Source organism: Lygodium microphyllum, chromosome 21, assembly GCF_053477565.2.
Source record: "Lygodium microphyllum isolate KBCC chromosome 21, Lygodium_microphyllum_v1.1.10, whole genome shotgun sequence".
NCBI lineage: Eukaryota > Viridiplantae > Streptophyta > Polypodiopsida > Schizaeales > Lygodiaceae > Lygodium > Lygodium microphyllum.
This window is the reverse complement of record NC_141155.1, coordinates 41,885,432-41,908,516: the sequence shown is the minus strand read 5'-3', so window position 1 is coordinate 41,908,516 and position 23,085 is coordinate 41,885,432. Positions and strand designations below refer to the sequence as shown.

Below are 23,085 nucleotides of genomic sequence, written 5' to 3'. Positions count from 1 at the left end.
TTTATTCTTTTAGTGACAGTTTGAATAAAGGAAGGCCCGGTCACACATTGTGACTGTTGGAGTTCCCATTTCTTGTCTCTCTCTTTCTTGCTCTTGCTCTCCCGCCATAGCTCGCGTGCAAGCTTCGATCCTTCTCACCTTTCAAGAAGTCACGGAAAAAGAAGAATGACATATTAGAAGATTACATGAAAAAGAACCACTACAATCACGATCATGACAATCCTACAATGACGATCAAGTCACATACCTATTGAGCAGAGACGTATACACCCAGAAACATGGTTCCAACTTCGATTCATTCATCAACATAAAATACGTAACATGTGCGTTCTCAAACATGATTTCTTCTCAAACATTAAAAAAAAAAAACAATAACAACTTCTCTTGTTGCAAAAATGTAAACCGAAGCAAACCAAGAGGAAACTAAACTCCTACAGTGCCAAACTTGTAGCCTCAACCATTGCAAGTCCTACCACTAGCTCTAGTACTTCCATATCATTCAGCACCGTGTGCAACCAAAACCCATGAGCCAGTTTGGAAGTGCCAACGAAGAGACACAAAAGCAAGTACTTCATCTATAGCATAAGATGCAAGAAAAACGGCAAGGAGTATGTAGGATAGACAACCAACATTACATTCTAGCCATTCAAGGATAATTTCGAGGTTAACATAAAAGTAGTAGTTGATAGCATAGACAAGGTTAGGAATTTTGAGCAGGCCACTATCCATTACAAAAATGCAACCATCAAAGGGTACAACAACATATACAGACATCTAGCAATATGTAAAAATCATTATTTTTTAAAGAGAAGAAACCTTGTTTAATATATTAAAAAAATGTGAATGTTGAAACTCACGATCATTAACTCGAGCTATATAAGTATACATATTCTCCTTTCGAGAATTTCCATGTATTTAAACAACATTAAATCTTAACTACAAATATAATTTGCTTTAAAACACATCACATGCCTAAACACCTTTTGCAAAATTGCTACATAACAAACACACAAGAATTGCATATTGCATGTGGAACTTCATCCTCCTTTACTTAGTTGAGCGTGTCAACCTAGTTCCCAATGTTATTTGCGAAGCAAATCAAGCTTCTTAGGTTGAATCCTTTAACTATCCTTTAATTTGCATGTTGGTCTACTATGTAATGGTGTTCATACAGTGCAAATTTATGCACAACATTTGCCTTTGGTTTTAAATATTTTATTATGTTTGCATCTCATATTCAATAAATATTCACTTTTAGCACAAAATAATTAATTTGCTGTTCTTTTCATATTTGAGGGCATTGTGGCATATCCAAACTTGTTAATGGTTTCCCTTTTCATAAGACAATCCTTGTTGGCCCACCTATGCAAGGCCTTAGTAGTGCAAAGTTAGTAATTGTTCCTTAGAACACAAAATACAAAATAAGCTTACAGCCCAAAAGATTGGTTTCATGGTAGAACCAATGTTTGATTAGTTTGCTTTCTTAGGATGGTGTTATGTCCAACCCTTGCTAGACTTCATAGGTGTCCTAAAAGTAGTAAAGTGTGGCATGCTCTTTTGCCCCTACATAGTAAAATTATGGCTAGCTTTACTTGCTAAACTCTTGAAAGTCCAGTCAAGTGTTTGCCTGGCACTCACTACAATGACACTTCCTAGTTTTCTTAGTCAAGAAGAACTAATTGGGAGTTCCTTCTCTCTCTAAGCAACTTGGATGAGAGAGAGAGAGAGAGAGAGAGAGAGAGAGAGAGAGAGAGAGAGAGAGAGAGAGAGATCTCCAACTAGTGCACTATAGAGGATTTGTTTACACATACATTTAGGGGTTGGACCTTTAATGCCGGTTTACTTTTACCTTATATTTGTGCACACATTTGAAATATTTGATGCTTGCAAAGTATGAGTTTTGCCAAAGAAGCAACTCTCACCTTTCTTAGAAAAAAAAAAGCCTTACCTATGGATAACATCACGTTCTAGATAGATTATTAGATAATTATAGCTTTCATTAGTTCAAGTTCTTGATGAGTGTTCATGAAAAACTGAGGTTTAATGTATAGTGAATTGTAAATTTTTTAAAAAAACTTTCAAAATTGAAAGAAAAAGGTTTAAAACCTAGAACTCTTAAGATTTTTTTCTTCTTGAAGAGTGCTTGTGGTTTAGTTGATACCCTTGTGGAACTTCCAGGGAAATTTGAGAAGAAAGAAAAGGTTTGGAAGTGGAGCTGCGAGTATCCTCGAAAGGTGGAGTAAAAAAATAGTAAAAAGGGGAGAAAAAAGGTCGTGCGTCGTCACGGCAGATACGTTAAAGTGGGGTTACAGAGTGCGCAGGAATTGCTGAGCCTGGGAGCCGGGGCGGGGGCCCTTATGTTGTGCGCCTTATTAGAAAGGCAGTGGAGGTGGAGGGGGCGGACTTGGCTTCCAGCACCCACAGCACTCGCAGCAGCCTCCTCCCTTCTCTCAAGCTCAAGCCCTTTCTCGCATTCTTGTACATCCAGATCGCAGTTATTGCAGCTCAGAAGAATGTCCGAAGTCGCTGAAGTTTCCACCAGGCCCGCCTCCAGCGTTATATTGGACCTCGATGGCACTCTCCTTGACACAGGTAAGCATCGCATTCTGCAGTCCCCCTTTAATTGATGCACACAAGGAAGTTAAGCTTGCAATGGCACAGGAAAAGCTGAGTCTCTACTTAGCTGAAGCTCTCAAATATGCAGCTCCTTTTAATCATATGGGTAGCATTCATGTAATCATATATGTGCTGAAATTCCTGAGGCTATATCTAATAATGTGTGGATCAGTTATCATGATTGTATGTTAAAAGTGTTGCGGTCTGTTTTCTAATCACTTGTTCAAAAACAAAGTGCGGGTACGCAAGATTGTGGGCTGTTGTTCTTTGAGGAGGCCAAAGCAAACTGTATGCATGTGTTGACGGGACACAGCCGGTCTGGTTGTAGTATCATTGAACATGTCACGTGTGAAGGAAGATTGTTAGTGAGCGTGTTACTAGGGGTCATTGCCACTATTGCTAGATCCATATGTGCCGTATTGGTTGTTTGAGACCGTTCCTGTTTGATGTGACAAAACAAAACAAAATGGACTTTCTTTCTAACAAAGTCAAAGGCTGGGTGGATCTGAATCTATCGTGGGTGTAATGTGGATCCTCTTGCTACAACCAAAGGCTTCACAAACTCAAGAATTAAACTGAATGAACCATAATTTGTACTTGTACTAGAACTTGGAGGCTTCAGTGTAATTTGATAAACTTGGCTTTTTAACAATCCCAACACTTGGGGATCCAACTTTGATGTAGCTTGCTAAAAACTCTCAGGCCAATTCTTCTTGGATCTTCATAGACAGCCATCATGGCTTTAAACAAGGAGATACACATGTTTATTTTTGCTTGAATGATCTACTTTTTGCTGGTCTTTACTAGGTTTCTCTTTTAAATGCGTAAAGATGGATACATGTTTCAAAGCATTTGATTGACCACAAATTGACCAATGTAGTCATCTTTGAATAAGTTGTTTGTAAATACTTTATAAAGTCATCCCCCCTTGATGGTCAATGACAAGGTTCAAAGGACACACTTTGCTTTAAAAATATAGTCTTTACTTGTAATCTATAATCTTTGATGTGTGCCCTTAACGTCAAACTATTTAATAAGATTCAAATCTTTATTGGCATCTAGATAGTGACTAGCATACCATTGCCCACTTTTGACTTTCTTTTCTTTCAGCCTTTGCCACTTTTCAATGATCTTGTCTTGTATTTTATGGTCCATGTAATTTATTTTTTGAGGGTTTCCCAAGTCTTTGAAACTTGATAAACAATTGGTAAGAGAAGCAAATCATGCAAGTGTAATGAGAACCAAAAGGACAAAAAACATGGGAGCCAGGACTATCTATATATAGCCATCACGTGTATGTGTTATGACAAATTGGGAGTCTCTCAAGCATGTTATGACAATGGATTGGCTCACTTTTTCCTACACGAAGCTTAATCCACTAGTCATTTGGGATGAGAATCTTTATTTATTTTCAGCTAACTCTCTTCCTTTCTTTGCTATTCTTTATGTGGATGATGGTATTATCATATGCTCACATGCCACCAAGGGGGACTGATGTCATTGTGTGCTATGACTACCTTTGAGATGAATGACTTAGGTGAACTCTACTATTTTCTATGTATGGAAATTGCGTAGATCAGCAAGGGATGTTTCTTTCTTAGAAGAATCACTTTCTTGAGAGCATTTTGTTTTACAAAATGATCAAGTGCACTATTGTATCTACTACTATGGACTTGAAAAAGAAGTTTATGATTGACAATTATTCATAATTGATGGACATTATTGGATATTCATAATAGTTTGGCTTCTTTACCTTGCCATCTCGAGATTGTCCCCCTTTGAAAGTGATGGGGGTACGAGGGAACCACTAGAGGAGACGGTGGGGGATGGGTTGGAACCTATGGAATGGGGGGTGTGCAAATGGAAATGGGTGCGGCAAGGGAAAATTGCCTTGGAGTTTCCTTTACATTGGAAGGGGAATGAAGCCAATATATCCTCATCTCTTGCCAACCTGTTGTATGAATGACTCTTGAAGTAGACTCCTCAACAAATAAGGCCTTCTTGGTGAAGACAACTCAGGGATGGAGTCTTGTAAGGCCATGAATAGAGATGAGATGGAAGTGCAAGTTTGAAACATGTAGGACTTTTGATACAGAGCCCGAAGATGGATGGTGGAAAAATAGAGGCAATGTGTCAATACCATGGATAGGCATCAATGTAATGTCACCAACAATGATTGTACCTTTTTGTGAACGGAGATTTGGAGCCAATCTCCTCATGGAGTCATATGACTTGAAGCACTGTTATCTATGAGTAAGGGCCTTTGTGAAGACGAGATAGTTGAAGAATGACTCCTCGAACTAATGTATGTGAAGGAACATTGACTTGGTGGTAACTGTGGATGTAGATGTAGAGGTAGATGGAGGCTTCGTAGTGCCACTTCTTTCTTCACTCCTTGATGAAGGTGAGGTAGTTTTTCTAGTACTTCTCCTGGGAATGTGATGTCTTTAATGTGGACACTTGGGATATCCTTTGCCGCTTCCCCTTTGTATTTGTATTAGAGTTGGAAGATGATTTTGATTTCTTTGACTTCTTCTTCCCTTTCTATTCCTTGGCCTGTTCTTTACTTGATGATGCCCTAAAAATACAACTCTGTGCACTTGCTCCATGAGAATCTCTCCCCTTGTGATGCACATTTTGCTCTAGCAGCATGGGAGTAAAGAAATACTTGCCTACAGATAACAAACACAATCATATATCTAGTCTTTTGCATGAAATTTGCAACAACAAGCTATAGGTTCATCAATAACGAAACTGAACCAAGTTGTATGACTTGTAAGTATTCTTTGTTGGTGTATAATTTGAATCGCTTCTTTGTTCACCCGTAAGGAAGTGAAATATAGGTAGTACCAATAGATCCACTTTGCACATTCAATTTTATCATCGCACCTTCGCCGATTTGAGATGACCTCAATCATCCTTGTTCATGGTAAGTCCAATCAAACCTCCTTTCCTTTATGGAGAGTGGATTATCAAGAAGTGGGAAAAGCCCCTTGAAACGGAATATATTTTAAGTATGTTATATTTACTTAGAAGTATATATAATGCATAGCATCCTTAGTTGAATTGGATAGAGCAACAATGTTTTGATTTGAAGGTCATAGGCTCCAAGCATAGATTGATAAAGAATACAACTAGGATTAGGGTAACTCCGAGACAATGATTCGAACTCCCGCGTCTTTAGGACCAGGGTAGAGAGTATGAGCTGGAGAGTTTGATATACTCTGAGAGATTCCGCAACGTAGTAGACAACCTCTAAAGATATTTGGTAGTAGTAGCAAATTTAGCAATGTGGAGTTGGATTAGTGTCAAATAGGAAGCAAAACAATTGGAAATTTGTCAAGGTGATGAAAGTGATAGCTGTAGCAGCAAAAAATAGCTATCTTGATGATGTGACTCGTTATATGGACTGATTGAGCTATAAATGTTGATGATAGCAGTTGATGATGATTTGTGTATTGAATGGTAGTACCTACTGAATTGGGCTACATATCTCCAACTTCGAATGATAGGGCTAGATCAGTACCAAATATATATTTGTTTAGCTTTGCTCCATCTAAAATTCCATCTACATATATTGATAAATTGGTTGGAGTAATCTTTAATGGATTGTCCCCTTTGTTATAAAGAGTACCATTGCCTCTCCTATGAAGAAATGCTTTAAACACAAAAAACACAAAACCAATCGTATGGCAAGGCATAGACTGATAGAACACAGTTAGGGTTAGGATAACTCAAAGACAATGAACACAGAGAATATTGAAGTGAATGTCTATTGAAAATAATGTGCTCATGTAGCAAACACAACATGCAATGATATAAATATTGAACCTCGAACTCTTGTGTCTCAAGGACCAAGGTAGAGGTGATGAGTTGGAGAGTGTGTCGTACTTTGAGCGGATCCCGAAACATAGCAAGGTAGCCTCCAAGGGTCAAACACCAGTAATGTAGTTGTGGAAGTTGGATCTGATGCAAATGGGGAGTGAGGAGAGAGACTAAAAGCGCAAGTACTTGAGGAGAGAGAAAAACTGTAGCAAGCTGATGATGATGTGGTAGACTGATGGTTGCATAAATGCAGGTAAGATGATATGGTATGTTGATGGCGGCAAAAATGCAAGTATGATGACGTGGTAGTCCGTACAGTGGGAGTAGATCACAAACATAGTAGTTGAGTAGTTCGCTACCTGTAGACGATGTGGTTGATCAGCAAATGTAGTAGAAATCGATGTTGACTATATGATGGAGGTTGGAAACAAGTGCCTAATTGATGTAGACAGCAATGGGCAACGTCGGTTGAGATGTCCTTTGCGAACGGGGTGTGGGTAGCGAAGCTAGAGAGCTTGAAACTTGCAAAAATGAAATTGAACTACATGGAGAGTAGCATGCCTATTTATAGAAAGTTTCGAGACCTTGTACCGTGCACCATTTTAAAACTCTCTCGAACTGCGCATCATTTTAGGATTTTTCATTAACTAAGCATATTTGGGGTTGTTTAAGTGGCTAATTCAGCATGTAATGCTTATGTTAGCTCAATACCCCCTCTTAGGCCCAAAAACTGAGCTAGAAAGGAAGGCCAATCCAAAATTTTGAGTGCTTGAGTTTGTTTTGGTTTTTTGTTAACCCTCGGAAGACCAAGATGGAAAATCCAGAAAATCGAAAGCAGAAGATAGTCCCAAGGCAAGAGGAAGATGAAGGATAATGGCGCACTAAGGAAAATTTGAAGACACATCGCATGAAAAGAATTCTAAATGTAAGAGGGAGGCGTATAAGAATAAGCACACTTTAATATTTTTGCAAAAAGAGTGCCAAGTGCATTGTAATTTATTTTGTAAAAGAGCAGCCAGACTCTCTCCCATGCAAGTTGTAAAGAATAAGAAACACGGGTTAAGGCCATGCTAATAGGAAATGAGGAGGAAAAAGAGTGGAAGAATGGACAAAGGCCAGATAAAAAAGAGGATGGTTGCCCAAGTAGAGGTAGGGCATGTATAAAAGTCAAAAAGTGAATGAAGCAACTTATTCTTGGTGTGTGGCCAAGCTTGCTCTCTTCTTGTTTCTTGCTTCTTGCTTCATTCTTGTGTATGAAAGAGGGAGTGTGAGAGAGGGAGAGTGTGTGTGAGAGAGAGTGAGGAACCGTGGAGAAGCTCTTCTTCTCTTCTCTTCATTATCATCTTCTTCTCTTCTTTTCTTTCGTGCGCGTGGCTATGGAGCTTGTAGCTTGGAGCTTGGAGATGGAGTTTGCTTGAAATCACATCTTGGATTGTGGAGCTATCGATGGATTTGTGAGAGGAGGCAACTCGATTAGATTCAAAGGTAAGCTTACTACAATTGTGTGTGAGAGAGTGCACACGGCTATGTGAGAGGTAGCCATAGCTCTTGGCTTGAAATGCTTGAAGCAATAAGCAGTTAGTGGGTCTCCACGGTGTGCTCTTGAGAACATTGACATTTTGGTTCCATTTTTGCCTGGATCAACGTATTTAAGCTTGAGTGCCTGCGCGCTCCAAATCAAGCAATGGAGTAGGAGTTCGTCTCCAAAATGGTGCTTGGTTTAGGTAGGAAGCGAGGGAATCGGAGGGTGCTTGGTCTCTTTTGCTTGATAGTTTAGATGTTGGAAGATTTAAGACCATTAGTTAGATCAGTGGTATGTTGTTTTTTATTAGTAGGATGCATTAAGGTTTGGGAAATAAGGAGAATAGAAGGAAAAGATAAGTCTTTGCAACAACCAGGAAATAGGGGAATAGAGAAAGAAAGGAAAAAAGATTTTGAATACTTGGGAAAGAATAGGGACGCAAAAGAAAAAGAGAGAAACAAAAGGTGAGAAAGGGGAAAGAGAGAGCTCATTCATTTGGACATTGAGAGATTGAGAGAGAGAGCTCTTGAGAGAAGAGAGAGAGCCACAAGTCAAGAGGGCAACAACAACAACAATCCGTGGTGTCATCGCATTCGCGTGTTTTAGGTATGCTCTGAGTCTTCCTTGATGCTTTTTGAATGAAGGCAGAACCTTGAGTGCAACAATAAGTAGTGCATTTAATTGTTTTAGTTAATTTTTTGTCATTCGGCATGTTTTTTTGCCGCTCAGACGATGCCCCTAGGACATGGATGGCCGAATCCTCACTGGCCCTCGAATGTCTAAGTAACTTTAGTCCACTCAGACTCGGACAATCACGTCCATGCGGACTCGGACGGTCGAGTCATCTAAGTCGACTCGGACGCTTGGACTCAAACAAGTCCACTCGAACACTTGGATGAGCACCCCTCGTCTGAGTTTGATCACTCGGATGGTCATAGAGCTTATTTAGACGGCCAAGTCTAGGACTTGAACGGGTAAACGAGAGAGAGAGAAACGTAGAAAACCTGTAGTGAATAATGCTGTATAAGGATGCAGAATTCTACACGGGTGCAGAGAGAATATCTGTGTATGTCTCCACATTGAGGACCTTGATCTCCTTCAGCCCCGAGTGCTATCTCCATCGCCAACAAGCTGAAATCTGTCAGATACAAGTGATAAAGTCTGCTGGAAACTCAGCCTTAAAAAGGCTGAAAAGAATGCCGGAGAAAATGCCAGAAATAGGTAGGTCTGCTGCATTTAATGTAGTCGATTGTAGTTGGACTGTTCGACTGCAGCCAGGTGGTAAAACTGCCACGTGACAGTGCTGATGTGGTAGAAGATGACTCTTAACACCCCCTTGTCAAAAGATGACGTACCAGCGAGACAGTAGGGTTTGCGGGGAGGAACACAGAGTGAACTTGGCAAACATGGACAAGAGAAGAGAAGAGAGAAGAAACTCTGATGAATGGAATGATGAAGTTCTGAATGATGGAGTGAATGTGATACAAGGGAACAAGGGTGCTGTTACCTGTAGCATAAGGAAGATGATGAAGTCAACCACGAACCACGAACCACCACGTCCTCCTGAAGGAGTGTGAGGGCAGTGGAGAGGCTGGACAGAAGAGGTGACGGACTGAATGAATCAATTGTGAAGAATGAATGAGAGAGTGGCCTATAAATAGGCAAAATCAGTCTAAGATGGCTTCTCTTTTTGGGGCTACAAGCCCTAAACGCAAACCCTAAACGCAAAATGCAGAAATGCAAAAACGCAGACTGCGGGTGAAGGGTTTCTCAACACCCCCTCTCAGGCCCAAAAAGGGGAACAAGAGAAGAGTGATGTGGAGATGCAATGCTACATGTTGAAGAATGCTCGTGCAGGTGCCACTTGGATAGTGTTCCTCGTGGGAAAATTGTTCACTTGCCCTAGCATCTTGGTACAAAGATGATGAAAACATGCAATGCATAGGAATGTTAGACTTTGTGTGGTGGTGAGAACCATAAGGACATGCCCGTACTCGATCTCGGAAGTTAGCTCCATGCTGACCAAGGGACAAAGAAGATCCACTCTGTAATATGAGAATACCACCTGAAAGGAGACCTTTGAAGATAGTCAGGAGATAGGATGAGCTGTAGAACCCGAAACTCAACCTCGGGAGAGAAGCCACTAGCTGTGTGACTCCATGTTGGAAGGAATATGAAGGCCTAGCCACCAAGTCGCTACTGAAGATCCAAGGGCCCCGATCTAGGTGGATCCTCTAGATCTTGGGTATGAGTAGAGGAAATGACTACCCAAAGGAGAGCAACTCCTTGAAAGTGAAAGGTGGTGGTGTGTGAAGAACTTCATGGCACATAGGGTCTCTCTCTGAATTGGAAAGAGTAGAAGTAGGAGCGTGAAGCTAAAGAAGAACTGGAAGCCCCCTTTGAGTGCGAAGTAAGAAAATCGCCCTTTGAATCCTAGTCTAAGAGAGAGGGAATCCAACCACTCATGGCCCACAGACTGTGAAGCATCTGATGACGAAGGAAGTGCCCCCGGTTGTGCCGAAGAAAGTAATTGGAGCTCGGAAGAAGTCGGAAAGCACCCAGAAGTGGCCTCTCAAACTTGAGTGGAAGAGGGTGGGGAAGGAGGAGGCTCAGGATGAGCTAAGGGTAGGGAACAGTCGTGGGCTCTTAGGAGAGTGGACTGTGAGATGTGGGCTATGGAAGCCACTTTACCCGGAAGTGGGTGGGGGAAACCTTCGCGCAGTGGGGTGGTCTCCAGGAGGGTTTATTACCTCGTAAGGTCTTAGAGCCTCCGTGTGCTCAAAAGGACTTAGTGCGTGTTGGGTGTGGCTTATTGCCTTGAGCATAATACTCCGATAGCCGATGTAGAACGATCTTTGTGGCCTAGAAAGAAGAGGTGGCACAAGGAGTGCTTGGTGGAAGATGCATATACCGTGGAGGGGTGGGGAGCAAAGGTTGATGTTGACAGTCTTTGGTGGAATGACCGTTTGTGCCGCAGTAGGAACACCCAGTAGAAGGGCAATCTGTTGGTGGAGACGCCATGGTACCAGTGTGGCAAACTGGAGAAGGGAGGGGCAGCCACAAACCACAAGCCACAATGTCGGCCTCAAGGGGTGGGAGGGTAGGGAAGGGTTGGAAGTGGGCTGAACCACCAGTGGTTGGGAAGAACCACCAGCAATTAAGGTGTATTCGCCAGTTGTGGGAAAAGACAGTGCTGGTTATGCCTGCGGCTGACTGGCTGAGTCACTAGCAGCAGACTGTGGAAACGCAAGGAGATAGGGAGGAACCGCTTATTGTAAACACAGATAAGCAGAAGGAAGAACCGCCAGCTGGCTGGGCAGAACCGCCAGTCTGCAGCCAGCGCTGCCAGCAGCAGCCGCCTGAAAAACGCAGGCAGATTGGGTGTAGCCGCCAGTAGCAGGAGCTGAGCTGCTGGATGATAGGAAACAGCCGCCAGGATACAGGGCATAGTAGGCCAGCGGCAGAAAACAGCCACTAGGAGCTGGGCGGAGCAGGCCAGCGGCAGAAAATAGCTGTTAGGAGCTGGGCGGAGTAGGTGGAGGTCAGCCAGTTGCCTCGGACTGGTTTGGTTGAGCTGTAGGCTGCAAACGCAGCTTAGAACAGCCGCCAAAAAACGTGTTGATGCAGCGGAAGAAGAAGAGAAGTGGATGCCGAAGCCGCCATTGGTCTTTGCCTTCACTGGAGCGGAGGATCTTCGCTGCTAGGTGAGCAGATCCAGCTTTGATACCATGTCAAAAGATGACGTACCAGCGAGACAGTAGGGTTTGCGGGGAGGAACACGGAGTGAACTCGGCAAACATGGAGAAGAGAAGAGGAGAGAAGAAACTCTGATGAATGGAATGATGAAGTTCTGAATGATGGAGTGAATGTGATACAAGGGAACAAAGGTGCTGTAGCACAAGGAAGATGATGAAGATAGCCTCGAACCACGGACCACAATGTCCTCCTGAAGGGGTGTGAGGGCAGTGGAGAGACTGGAGAGAAGAGGTGACGGACTGAATGAATCAGTTGTGAAGAATGAATGAGAGAGTGGCCTATAAATAGACACAATCAGTCTAAGATGGTGCCCCTTTTTGGGGCTGCAAACCTTAAACGTAAAATGCAAAAACGCAGACTGCGAGTGAAAGGTGAAGGACTTCTCAACACCCCTCTTAGATCTTGGACAAGGCAGCAGATGTAGGGATTTAGAATGTCGATGAAGTAAAGCTTGGGAAAGTGCCTTCATAAACAAATTTTCAAGATTGTCTTCAGTCTTACATACTCCACATCATTGGTCACATCCAGAAGCTTCTCTTTGATGAAGTGATATTGGATCTTCATTTGCTTTGTTCGGGCATGGAATATAGGATTCCGTGCCAAGGCAATGCAACTCTCATTTTCGCACTGCAAGATAGTAGGACGAGTCTGGGGGTAGCCAAGCTCCTCCAACAACCGCCAAAGCCACACAGCCTCACATGTGGTAGAAGACCCGGCCTGATACTCTGCCTCAGTCAAAGATAGGGCTATTGCGGGCTGCTTCTTCTACTCCAAGAGATAGCACCGGCACCCAAGGTAAAACAATAACGTGTAGTCGACTGCCGTTGATCTACATCGCAAGCCCAATCTGAATCACTCAAACTTGTAAGAACAAGATTAGAAGCACCTGTATCTGTTGGATAATGAATCCCTTAGTCGGAGGTCCCCCTTAGATACCGTAATGTCCTTTGGGCAGCTTGCCAATGCACCTGCTGAGGCGCACTCATGAACCCAACCAAGAGACCTAGAACAAAACATAGATCAACCTGTGTGTTGAGGAGCCAAATCAATGAGCCAATCAGTTGATAGTAGTGAGTAGCCCCAATTTGGGAAAAGCCCCAATTTTTGGGGTCAAGATTGCACATTGTGCTTGGGCATGCGAATGCCCGATAGTGAGAGAGAGAAAAATTGTAGGAAATAATTTTCTTTAAAAAAAGACGAAGGTTGCTTGTTGACCCAACGCCGTGATGGCGTTAACCAACTGCGTCGCCGTCGTGTTCGCTTGATTGCCTGCTCATAGCGCCTGTCCGTTTGACCTTGCTCACTGCACCTGTCAACAGTGTTGACCTATCGCAGCCCCCTCGTTGACTGCCGACTGTGCTCGGTCTTGTCGCTTTGTCACCTGTCTTGTCAGCGCTTGGCTAGCCAGCTTTGACATGTTGACCTGCTCAACTTGCTCGACTTGCTCACGCTTGTTCACTATCTAGAGACATGTGCACTCATGAGCTGCCTCTTGCTTGCTTTGGTACCCGTTTGATGGCAAGTGTTCAAGGATTGAGATAGAATGCAGATCAGATTTAGTGTAGAGTTTAGAGTAGAGAGTGAGTAGAAAGACACTCAAAGTTTTTGGTACAATGACAAAGTGTACCACTTTAGGTTTTGATTATATATATAAAGTACGAGTGTAAGGGTGCATGCACACCCAAACATCGTAAAAGACATGGTGAGCCTTTATTCCCAACAATAGGTGAAAAAGAGAGAAAAACCTAAATGTGGTCAAATCCCTAAAAAATAGCCAAAAGTGCACAAAAAGAAATGCACTAATGTGTCCTCCATCTAAAGTATCTAAAACACATAAATTGACGGACAAGCAATGTTAGAGCTTCTAATGTTCTCGTTGGACTCAGATTGAGGCTCATAGGTAGGAAATGATCACACAAGACACACGATCGCTAACACCCCCTCTTAGATCTTGGATGTGGTGGAAGGCCAAAGGAGATGTGGATTTGAGGGTGGCAGGAAGAGTGCTAATGCCAATGTAATCCGTCAATGAATAAAGCCAGCCAAGGAGCAAGATCCCCTTTCCATAGAAAAATTCGAGCAAAAAGAAGGCCACCAAAGGACAATGGAAATGGAGAGACCTCGAACGGATCACTCTTGAAAACTCAGTTAGGGATGGGTGAGCCAAGCCTCTAACCCAACTATAAGACAATCGTGAGGAACCATCAAAGGTGCCATAGCTACATAGAAACATAGGGACCAAGGGCCAAGCAGCAAGGGAATGGTGGCTCAATAAGACGAAGAAAAGGGGTAGCTGCGTAAAGGAAACACCCAAAGTAGACTGGAAAGCAAAAAGAAACGCCTCATGAACCTGGGAAGTCCCCCTTGAAATACAAAGGGTCAATAAATCCACAGCCGCATCACCAATATTGTCCCCCTTTGAAAGGGATGGGAGGTACGAGGGAACCATTGGAGGAGATGCTTGGGGATGGGATGGAACTTGTGGGAAAAATGGTGCACAATCGAGAACAGGTGCAGTTGTAGAAAGATGCCTCGGAGAGCCTTGCACAAAGGAAGGGGAATGGAGCATAGATAGTCCTCCTCTCTGGCCAACTTGTCAAAAGTGACTCTGTAGAAGAATCTTCAATAAAGATGGCCGGCTTGGTGAAGACAATGTGGGTCTTGAGAGGAAGACCATAAATTGAGAGGAGAGGGAGCCCAAGTCAGGAACATATAAGGCCTAAAAAATGGAGCTCAATGGATAGTCAAACAATGGAGGCAAGGTGCCAATACCACCAATAAGCAACGAAGAAATGTCACCAATAGTGACAATACCTTCTAATAGATGGAGAACCTGTAGTAAATCACCTTGGGGAGTCATAGGAATTGAGGGATCACTATCAAAGAGTCAAGGCTGCTCAGAGGAAGGGACTATCAAAGAAGGCTTCTCCACCTGATAAATGTGTAGAAACACTTACTGGGTGGAAATAGCGGGTGCCAAAGTAGAGGTAAACCAAGGCTCCGATGGAGATTAACCCTTCCCTCATAGACAAAGGTGAGGGTATATCCTCTAGCACTTCTCCTCGGGGTGCAAGGTCTTCCCACAATGAGGATATGTGGGATATCCTCTATGCCTCCCTACAAAATCTGTATCAGAGTTGGAAGATGATTCCAACTTCTTTGTCTTCCCTTTCTTTTGCTTGGCTTGTTTGGTACCTGTAGATAAAGTCGCATAAGCATGGCCAGTGCATAGGCTCTCCAAGAATCTGGCTCACTGTGACGCGTATCTTGCTCAAGCACCAATGGGACTAGCTCCTCCCAAGTGTGAGTCTCTTGGCTACGAGAAGTGAGAAGATTGGTGTAGAACACATCATATGTTGGGGACAGAAGATGTTCTCGAAGCTGTGAGAGAAGTGTCATAGCTAGGTCCTCCGAAAAAATGTTTGTACCAAGGAATGAAAGCTCATCCCGAATCTTTTCCATCCTGTGGATGTGATCCATCATCGTAGGGGAGTCTACTCGATAGAGAGCTTTCGTAGCTTCAACTCAAGGGAGAAGCGATGCCCAAATGTCTAGATCCGGAAGAGAGATGCCAATCTCCTCCAAATCTTTGTAGTGGTGCAAATATGTCTAACATCCACGAGCATAGAATCTATACAACTCAAAAGGAGAGAAGAGCAAGCTTTGGCATTCAACCGATCCTAGAGAGCTGTCGAATCCATGGTCACACCATCATGAGGATCCATGGTAGGTTGGGGGTGTTAGCCTGCTCTTTATCATTCTCAGTCTGTCATCTCCTGGTTGTGAGCTCCTGTCAGAGTCTGACAGGAGACAGAGGAGCTCTGTCAGTCCTTTAGTGGCTGTTTTCATCAGTCCACAGCCTGCGGGAGACACACAGCCCATACTGGGCTGTTTTTGTGCAGTCGGCCCAGTTTTCTGGGCAGGTCGGCCAGATCTGGCCAAAGTCAGCCAGATCTGGCTGGTCGGCCAAATCTGGCCAGGTCGGCCAGATTCGGCCAAATCTGGCCAGGTCGGCCAGATTTGGCAGGTCGGCCAGTTTACTGGCCTGGGGGCTATATATAGCAGCCCCCCCAGTCATTCCAGCATTGTATTCTGCAGGTACAGCACTGTCTCCGTCGTCTCCCGCTCCGGCATTGGTGCTGCCATTGCTTCCAGTCTGTTCTGGTGCCCTCACTGACGCTCCGGGCTGCGTGCAAGGAGTGCTCTGTCCATTTCAGTGTATTCAGCATTCATCTCAGTCAGTGCAGACTTTCTTCCTTCATTCCCTGCTTTCTCTCTCCTCTCCTCTGTGTTCGTGTTCTTCTTCCGTTGCGCACTCTCACATGGTATCATCGCCTGATTGAGAGCACGGAGGACATACTCTCTGGAGAGAGATACGTTACTGCTGCTGTCATCTGATCAACAACTGCCCAGGCGACTTCTTCTGGAGGCTTTTCAGCCTGCGTTTTCTGTACACGCTGTCTACAGAGGCTGCCACGTCATCCAGCGACCCAACAACCCTGCGTTTTCCACCAGGCTGTCCCTCCTTCTGCTGGGCGACTCATCTACAGCGTGCGTTTTGCTGTTCTGCTGGTCGCTTCCACTCCAGGCGGCACATTACCTGCTGGCGACTCCTTTCCTGGCTGTTTCCTAGTGCTGGTGGTCTCTTTTCTGGTGATCGTCATCAGTTATCTTTGCGTTTTGCAGATCCGGGTGTTTGTAGGCATTCTCAGCCTGCATCTTGGTGGTTGGTGACCACACTGCTGGTCATATTTCGACATCGGCACAACTTTCTTTGGTATTTTGCAGATTGGAAGATGTCTTATCGGTTTTCAGGCTTTGATGACTCAGAGGATGAACTTCTTTCTCATCATTCCTCTGAGCGGAGGCGGGATTATCATGAGGTTCGACGTCGGGAAGAACCTCCTCGCACTCGTCCTTCTTCAGTCCATGCATCTCAGAGGGTTCCATCTACTGCGAAGGTATCTTCCGTGAAGACTGCTTCAGGTGTGCGGATGTCTTCTTTGATTCCCTCTATTCAGGTGCCGATTCTCCCTTCCTTTCCGAAGGAAGATAAGTTGGATGGTTCCAACTACTCCCTCTGGTCATGCAAGGTGGCCTGCATCCTAGATACATTTGACCTTTGGGAGCTTGTTTCTTCACCCATCGACCGTCCCCCCGCGGATTCGTCCGATGGCACCTCTATGGACCGTGCAGCCTTATGGGATAGGCTCAACTCTTGAGCCCGTTCCTTTCTTTTTATGAGTCTACATGATTCCGTTCTTGTACATGTTCACAGGTTACAGACCGCGGCGGAAGTGTGGAAGAAGCTTGCGTCTTTGTATCAGCACAAGACGTTTGCCCACCAGATTTCCTTGGAGAAGAAGTTGCGGATGCTCAGTCTTGATGATTCTCCTTCCATGAAGGAGCACATCACGAAGATGGAGGATATGCGAGGCGAGTTAGCCTCTCTTGGTCGTATGATATCGTTTGAGGATATGGCGATGATTGTGTTGACTCAGCTGCCATCACCCCGTTATGATCTTCTATACCAGCCTCATCACCTCGAGGACCCGTGAGACACTCCTATGGGAGGAGCTTTCCCCGCTTGTCTTGGAGCATGACGAGCAACTCAAAGAGGTGGGAGCCAGTGGCTCCACCAAGGCATTTACGGCCGGCACAGGTGGCGGCAAGAAGAAGAAACAAAAGAAGGAGAAGATCAAGGACAAGAAGGAGGAGGACAAGAAGGATGCGAAGGAGAAGAAGCCCAAATGTCCCCATTGTGGGAAGGGCACTCATCCCGAGGAGAAGTGTTGGCAGAAGTATCCCCATTTGAAGCCTAAGGAGAAGGACTCGAAGGCGGCCCCAGCCACAACAGAATCTGCGTTTGTGCATGCCTTTGTTGAGGAGGATACAGCCCTAGCTTCTACCACACAGGAGAAGCCTTGGCTCGTCGACAGTGGAGCATCTTCACATATGACCTTCCGTCAGGATTGGCTTCAGGATCTTCGTTCCAGAGGGGGTACAGTCACCATTGGTGACAATTCTACAGTCCCTGTTCGAGGCGTGGGGACTTTACCTATGTTTTCTGACAGGCGGTCTTCCTCCGCCAAAGTTCTCTATGTTCCTGATTTGGGTTTTAACCTATTATCTGTGCATGGCCTTACTCAGCTAGGTACCCGAGTCATTTTTACACAGGATGCAGTCACAGTGGAGGATGCTTCTACAGGTGATGCTCTTTGGACAGGTACACAGGAGGGTGGGCTTTATACGTTCACAGCCTTGGCTGCGAGGACTTCCCATGAGCTTGGGCTGCTTTGGCATGCTCAGTATGGTCATTTGAACCTCGATTCTCTTCGGCGGGCTTCTAGGAGGAAGATGGTGGAGGGACCTCCTGATTTCCTTCCTCTTCACACTTTGTGCCCTAGCTGCTTGAGGGGCAAGCAGCATAGGCAGCCTCACCCTCAGGTTGCTTCTAGGAGGGCTACTTCTCGGCTTGAGTTGGTTCACACCGACCTTTGCGGACCTATGGGCACGGCCTCCCTTGGGAAGGCCAGGTATTTGATGCTGATTGTGGACGACTTTAGTCGTTATGTGTGGCCTTATTTCTTGGAGTACAAGAGCGAGGCGTACTCCCGTTTCTGTGAGTGTAGGTGTTTGTGGAGACCCAAACAACTTCCAAGGTTCGTGGCGTTCGAGCTGATCACGGTGGCGAGTTCACTTCTCACCTTTTCTCTCAGTTTTGCAGGGATCATGGTATTCGGGTGGAGTATTCCCATCCGAACACACCATCAGAGAATGGTGTGGTGGAGCGTGCGAATCGGACCATGGTGGAGATGGCCCGATCTATGCTGGAGCATAGGAGTCTTCCTCATTTCCTTTGGGGTGAGGCGGTGGCTACAGCGGTGCATATTCGCAACCGCTCTCCGACTTCGGCTTTACAGGACATGACTCCTTATGAGGCTTTCTTTGGCAAGAAGCCTTCCGTGTCCCATTTTCGCATCTTTGGATGCGATGCTTTTGTCCATGTGGACAAGAAGAAGAGGAAGACGAAGTTCGACTCTAAGTCGAGAAAGCTTATCTTCGTGGATTATAGTACGACCACGAAGGGATATCGGCTCTACGACCCGACGACGCGGCAGGTTGAGGTGAGCAGGGATGTGATCTTTGATGAGGCTTCGGCCTCTGAGGATCCGATTGATGGTTCCATTACAGATGTTTCTTCGTCATCAACGGACACCCCCCCCCCCCCCCCCCCCCCCCCCCACCTTCTCTTCCTTCTAGGATACCCCTTAGCACCCCCCCTATTCCTCCTCCTTCGGCTTCCCTTTTCCCTTTGGTGGATGTGACTCCGTCTTCTACGAGCTCTTTCACCTCCACTTCGGGATCTTCACGGGATACACAGCCTTCTTCTGATGCGGAGGATCTACCTTCCTTCGGTGAGAGAGAGTCCCTCTCCGATTTGGGTACTTTGCAGGTTCCGGAGACCCCCCGGTCTCCCTCACAGCAGCAGGAGTCTCTCAGGATTCCTTTATGGTATCGCCGGCTCATGCAGGATTCAGGTGTTACTCACTTTCCTGCTTCTTCTATAGGTCCACGTCGCTCAGCACGTTTACAGGCCCAGCGGGATAGTTCACTATGTGTGAACTATGCTCTTATGTCACAGATTCTTCAGGATTCGGAGCCTTCCACTGTGGAGGAGGCTCTTGCACAGGATATTTGGAGACAGGCTATGCAGGCCGAGCTCGATTCCATTGAGCGAAACCATACTTGGGAACTTGTTCCGCGTCCCGCGAAACAGAAGGTGATAGGTGTGAAATGGGTCTTCAAGACCAAGTATCTTGCAGATGGCTCCTTGGACAAGCATAAGGCTAGGCTTGTTGCCAAGGGTTTTGCACAGCACGCAGGCTTGGACTACTTCGAGACTTTTGCTCCTACAGCCAGGATGTCCACCATTCGAGTTCTTTTGGCTCTTGTTGCTCACCACTGTTGGCCTGTTTATCAGATGGACGTCAAGTCTGCTTTTCTGAATGGCGTTCTTGAGGAGGAGATTTATGTTTCACAGCCTCTTGGTTTTCTTGTGCAGGGGAAGGAGGATCATGTCTACAGGCTGCGTAAGGCTCTTTATGGCCTGAAGCAGGCTCCTCGTGCTTGGTACCAGCGGATTGACCGCTTCTTTCTACAGAGTGGCTTTGCGCGCTCCGCTTATGATCCCAATCTCTACTTACGGGTTGTGGATTCTCTTTCTGTGTTCCTTATCTTGTATGTGGATGATCTTATCATTACAGGGAGCGACACTCAGCAGGTGGAGCATACTCGGTCCATTCTTCAGCAGGAGTTTGACATGACGGATCTAGGGATCCTTCACTTCTTTCTAGGCCTGGAGATCTATCAGATGGCACAAGGCATTTTTATCTCGCAGCACAGGTACATCTCCGAGCTTCTTTCGGAGTTTGATATGGCTGCGTGTCGGCCTATCTCATGCCCCATGGACCCAGAGTCCAAGCTTTTGACAGATGGAGTTCCCCTTACAGATGCCACTCGTTACAGGTGCCTTGTCGGCTCTCTCATCTGGCTGCTTCACACTAGGCCGGATATCTCTTTTGTGGTGGCTTTATTGTCTTCTTTTATGAAGACTCCTACCCAGGATCACTGGCAGGCAGCCTTGCGGGTTCTTCGCTATTTACAGGGGACTCGATCCTTCGGGATCATGTATGGAGATGGGATTACCCTTTCTGGATGGAGTGATTCTGATTGGGCAGGTGATGTGGATTCGAGACGATCCACTACAGGTTATGCTTTCACCCTTGGATCCGGTGCTGTCTCTTGGAGCAGCAAGAAGCACTTTCTTCTACAGAGGCTGAGTATCGGGCCCTATGTTCGACTGCTATGGAGGCAGTTTGGCTTCGTCGCTTCCTAGCGGAGATTGGCTTTTCCCAGACCGGACCTACGGAGCTGCGCGTGGATAACCAGAGTGCTCTTGCTCTGGCCAAGAACCCGGTGTTTCATGCTCGCACGAAGCACATTGAGGTTCAGTATCACTATGTTCGAGAGCGGATCGTGGATTCGGAGCTGGTGGTGGTCTATTGTCCTACGGCGGCCAATGTAGCTGATCTCTTTACGAAGCCTTTGCCTCAGGCTTCTTTGCTTCATCACATGCGGTTCTTGGGTCTTCAGGCCCTCCCAGGATCTGAGAGGGGGTGTTAGCCTGCTCTTTATCATTCTCAGTCTGTCATCTCCTGGTTGTGAGCTCCTGTCAGAGTCTGACAGGAGACAGAGGAGCTCTGTCAGTCCTTTAGTGGCTGTTTTCATTAGTCCACAGCCTGCGGGAGACACACAGCCCATACTGGGCTGTTTTTGTGCAGTCGGCCCAGTTTTCTGGGCAGGTCGGCCAGATCTGGCCAAAGTCGGCCAGATCTGGCTGGTCGGCCAAATCTGGCCAGGTCGGCCAGATTTGGCAGGTCGGCCAGTTTACTGGCCTGGGGGCTATATATAGCAGCCCCCCCAGTCATTCCAGCATTGTATTCTGCAGGTACAGCACTGTCTCCGTCGTCTTCCGCTCCGGCATTGGTGCTGCCATTGCTTCCAGTCTGTTCTGGTGCCCTCACTGACACTCCGGGCTGCGTGCAGGGACTGCTCTGTCCATTTCAGTGTATTCAGCATTCATCTCAGTCAGTGCAGACTTTCTTCCTTCATTCCCTGCTTTCTCCCTCCTCTCCTCTGTGTTCGTGTTCTTCTTCCGTTGCGCACTCTCACAGGGGGATGGGGACTATAACAAAATCCCAAAGGTCACAGTCGTCGAGGAGACACTCCATGTGGCACGAGCATAGAAGGTAGTTCGTCCCATCGAGCTTGTTGGATGCAAAGAGAGAGGGTAGGATTGGCACCTGCTCAGGAGATGCCATCAATGCCAATTGGGAACTAGAAGCCCTGGAAGAATATAATAGGAAAAGAGTAATAAGATGGTGGTTGGCCTGAAAGATCCTAAACCACACGATCCCCCATAGCATACATGTCAGCCATAGATATCCTTCAATAAAGTAGCTGCTAGAAAACAAAAGAAGATGCTGCCACTGGGATGTCCTCTACCTTTACGGGGTCCGTCAATATGCTGATTAGATAGCAAGGTAGATAGGGAGCATTCGAGGTGTGAGAGATGACTTGATACCGAGCTAAAGGGGAAGATCTGCAAAACGAAGATATGGCTGCAATAAATGCGGTCAAAACAGGTCAAAAACTTTTTGTCTAGCCAAGAAAGAGGCCACCAGACAAAGAGAGAGGTTTTCCAGTAGAAAACACAGCAACAAGAGTTTATTTGTCCACCTAATAGAGGCCACCCAGCCAGTAAAGGTGCTGTCCATTAGAGAGGAAACAGCCCAAATGCAGATTGGAATACAGCTGATCTGGAGAATCCTGCTGAAAATTCAGGTCTGCTGTGAGGGAACAGCAGCCACCACAGACTTGCAGGGCAGAACACAGGCTGCCCTGGCTAGAAGAAGGCTGCACAGGATAACTGACAGGTCCTGTTGATAAATGCAAGGAGGAAAGCACCAATTCCCATGCACAAGGGATTGCCAAATGCAGAGACAGATGCGAGCAAACTTGCCACATAGCCTACCCTGCAAAACACAGATTGTAGAGGGCAGAAAATTTGCCGCCCAGCTTGGGAAGAAGCGCCCTCTGTGGATGAAGACCTGCTGACCCAAAACGCAGCAGATAGAGGTTATCCAGTACCTAACTCTAGATCAAGGTAGAGGACTGATCGCCTTGCTCAGCTGAGCACTAAATGCAAGAAATCTCCACTTGTAAATGGCGCCTGCTGACTAGAATGGTGGACAGATCGCTCCTCTTTGAGATCTCCAGCTCCCACACATGGATCTAATACCATGTGAGAGTGCACAATGGAAAGAGGAAAGTGAACATGGAGAGGAGACATAGCAAACGCATGAGAGAGAAGGAACAATGTGATTGCAATGGTTGAAGGTACAAGGCTAGGCTGCAACAGTCAACTCCAACATGTAGCTCTACACGTCAATGTGGGCTCCAGATGGTAGCAAGGGGATGAGAGAATGAGGAGGATTGGCTGATCACGAAGGATTGATTATGGATAATGGATAATGAAAGCGGGAGGGCAGGTTGCCTATATATAGGGAAAAAAGAGGGAAAACCCTAAATGTGGTCAAACCCCTAAAAAAATAGCTAGAAGTGCACAAAAAGAAATGCATTAATGTGCCCTCTATCTAAAGTGTCTAAAACACATAAAATGACAAACAAATACAATGTTAGAACTCCTTATGTCCTTGTCTAATTGAGATTGAGACTCACAGGCAAGAGATGACCACACAAGACACACGACTGCTAACATATGGTGGATCCAGAGTCAACCA

At 45.6% G+C, this 23,085-nt stretch overlaps 1 protein-coding gene across 3 annotated transcripts in view; it reads left to right on the top strand.

Annotated features, from left to right (window-relative positions):
* The first annotated feature begins 2,230 nt into the window (after positions 1-2,230).
* FMN/FHY (riboflavin kinase/FMN hydrolase) overlaps positions 2,231-23,085 on the top strand; it is a 147,099-nt gene continuing 126,244 nt past the window's right edge. Inside the window, exon 1 of one of the 3 annotated variants that reach the window (XM_087661332.1) lies at positions 2,231-2,592. In XM_087661332.1, coding sequence (XP_087517458.1) covers positions 2,358-2,592 — 235 coding nt within the window. In that variant the 5' untranslated portion in view covers positions 2,231-2,357. The remainder of the gene's footprint in view (positions 2,593-23,085) is intronic. The other 2 variants (XM_087661333.1, XM_087661331.1) reach the window with 2 other exon arrangements.